Raw genomic sequence first — 879 nt, forward strand, 5'->3', positions numbered from 1 at the left:
AGATAGATAGATAGATAGATAGATAGATAGATAGATAGATAGATAGATGATAGATAGATAGATAGATATCTTTTTAATTACCTATAGTGGTGACAATGGTGGCAGCAAAGATGACAGAGTTGCTCCAGTCCCAGGAGTTGCGGTGTTTCTCCCCGGTGATGGCCACGCCCTGGCCTGCAGCCTGTGACGCAACCTGGAGGGTAAACACCGGAAACGACCCATTTAAAGTAAAAATAAATAAACAAATATATGCTCCAACTACTTTTAGTTTGCTTTTACAAGCCTGGGTAACAAAAAAGCAAGAATTACCCTAAATGTACACATTTTAAAGTCCCAGGTAGACACACCTTTCTCTGACTAACATGTTAAAGCATGTTGACCACATCTCTCATTTCATTGGGTTTAAACAGGACTTTTCAGTCACGTTTCAGCTCCTTTGTTATCAGAAATGGGGGGAAAAAAACAAAAACCAGTTGTCCCGGTCAGACGAGAGAAAGAAAAAAAAAGAGTATTTTTCAAGATTTTAAAGTTTCACGAGCTTTAAGCTCTGCTTCATACCTCCAGGATCTCATTGAGGTTTTCTTTTGTTAAGCAGGTATACTTTCTCAGGAGGTCCTCCTTCTTCTGGATGTAAGTGTCTCTGGCTGAGATCCAGTTGCGCTCCTCGAGGATCTGGAATATGGCGCCTCCGATGAACAGGTAGAAAATGATACAAGAAGTCAGGAATGGACCTTTGTCGGCCATATTAAAGCCATAACTTCAGTGGAGCGGTGTGAGAGCGGCTCATTCCCTCACAGGGCTGCTGTGTGCCGAGTGTGTGTGAGTGTGTCTGATTCTTCCTGGTTTTTATGAGCTGCCAGCATGGCTGCTTCCCAGAAC

General features: G+C 42.8%; 1 protein-coding gene across 1 annotated transcript; it reads right to left on the bottom strand.

Annotated features, from left to right (window-relative positions):
• Positions 1–81: 81 nt before the first annotated feature.
• Positions 82–873, bottom strand: LOC106512488 (potassium channel subfamily K member 5; the record flags this gene model as incomplete). Its single annotated transcript, XM_014001095.1, is given in 2 exon segments — positions 82–193; positions 559–873. Coding segments are annotated over 2 exon segments (298 nt in total), but the record flags the coding sequence as incomplete, so codon positions are not given.
• Between the last annotated feature and the right edge of the window lie 6 nt (positions 874–879).

This window comes from Austrofundulus limnaeus, unplaced genomic scaffold, assembly GCF_001266775.1.
Source record: "Austrofundulus limnaeus strain Quisiro unplaced genomic scaffold, Austrofundulus_limnaeus-1.0 Scaffold7406, whole genome shotgun sequence".
NCBI classification, from domain to species: Eukaryota; Metazoa; Chordata; class Actinopteri; order Cyprinodontiformes; family Rivulidae; genus Austrofundulus; species Austrofundulus limnaeus.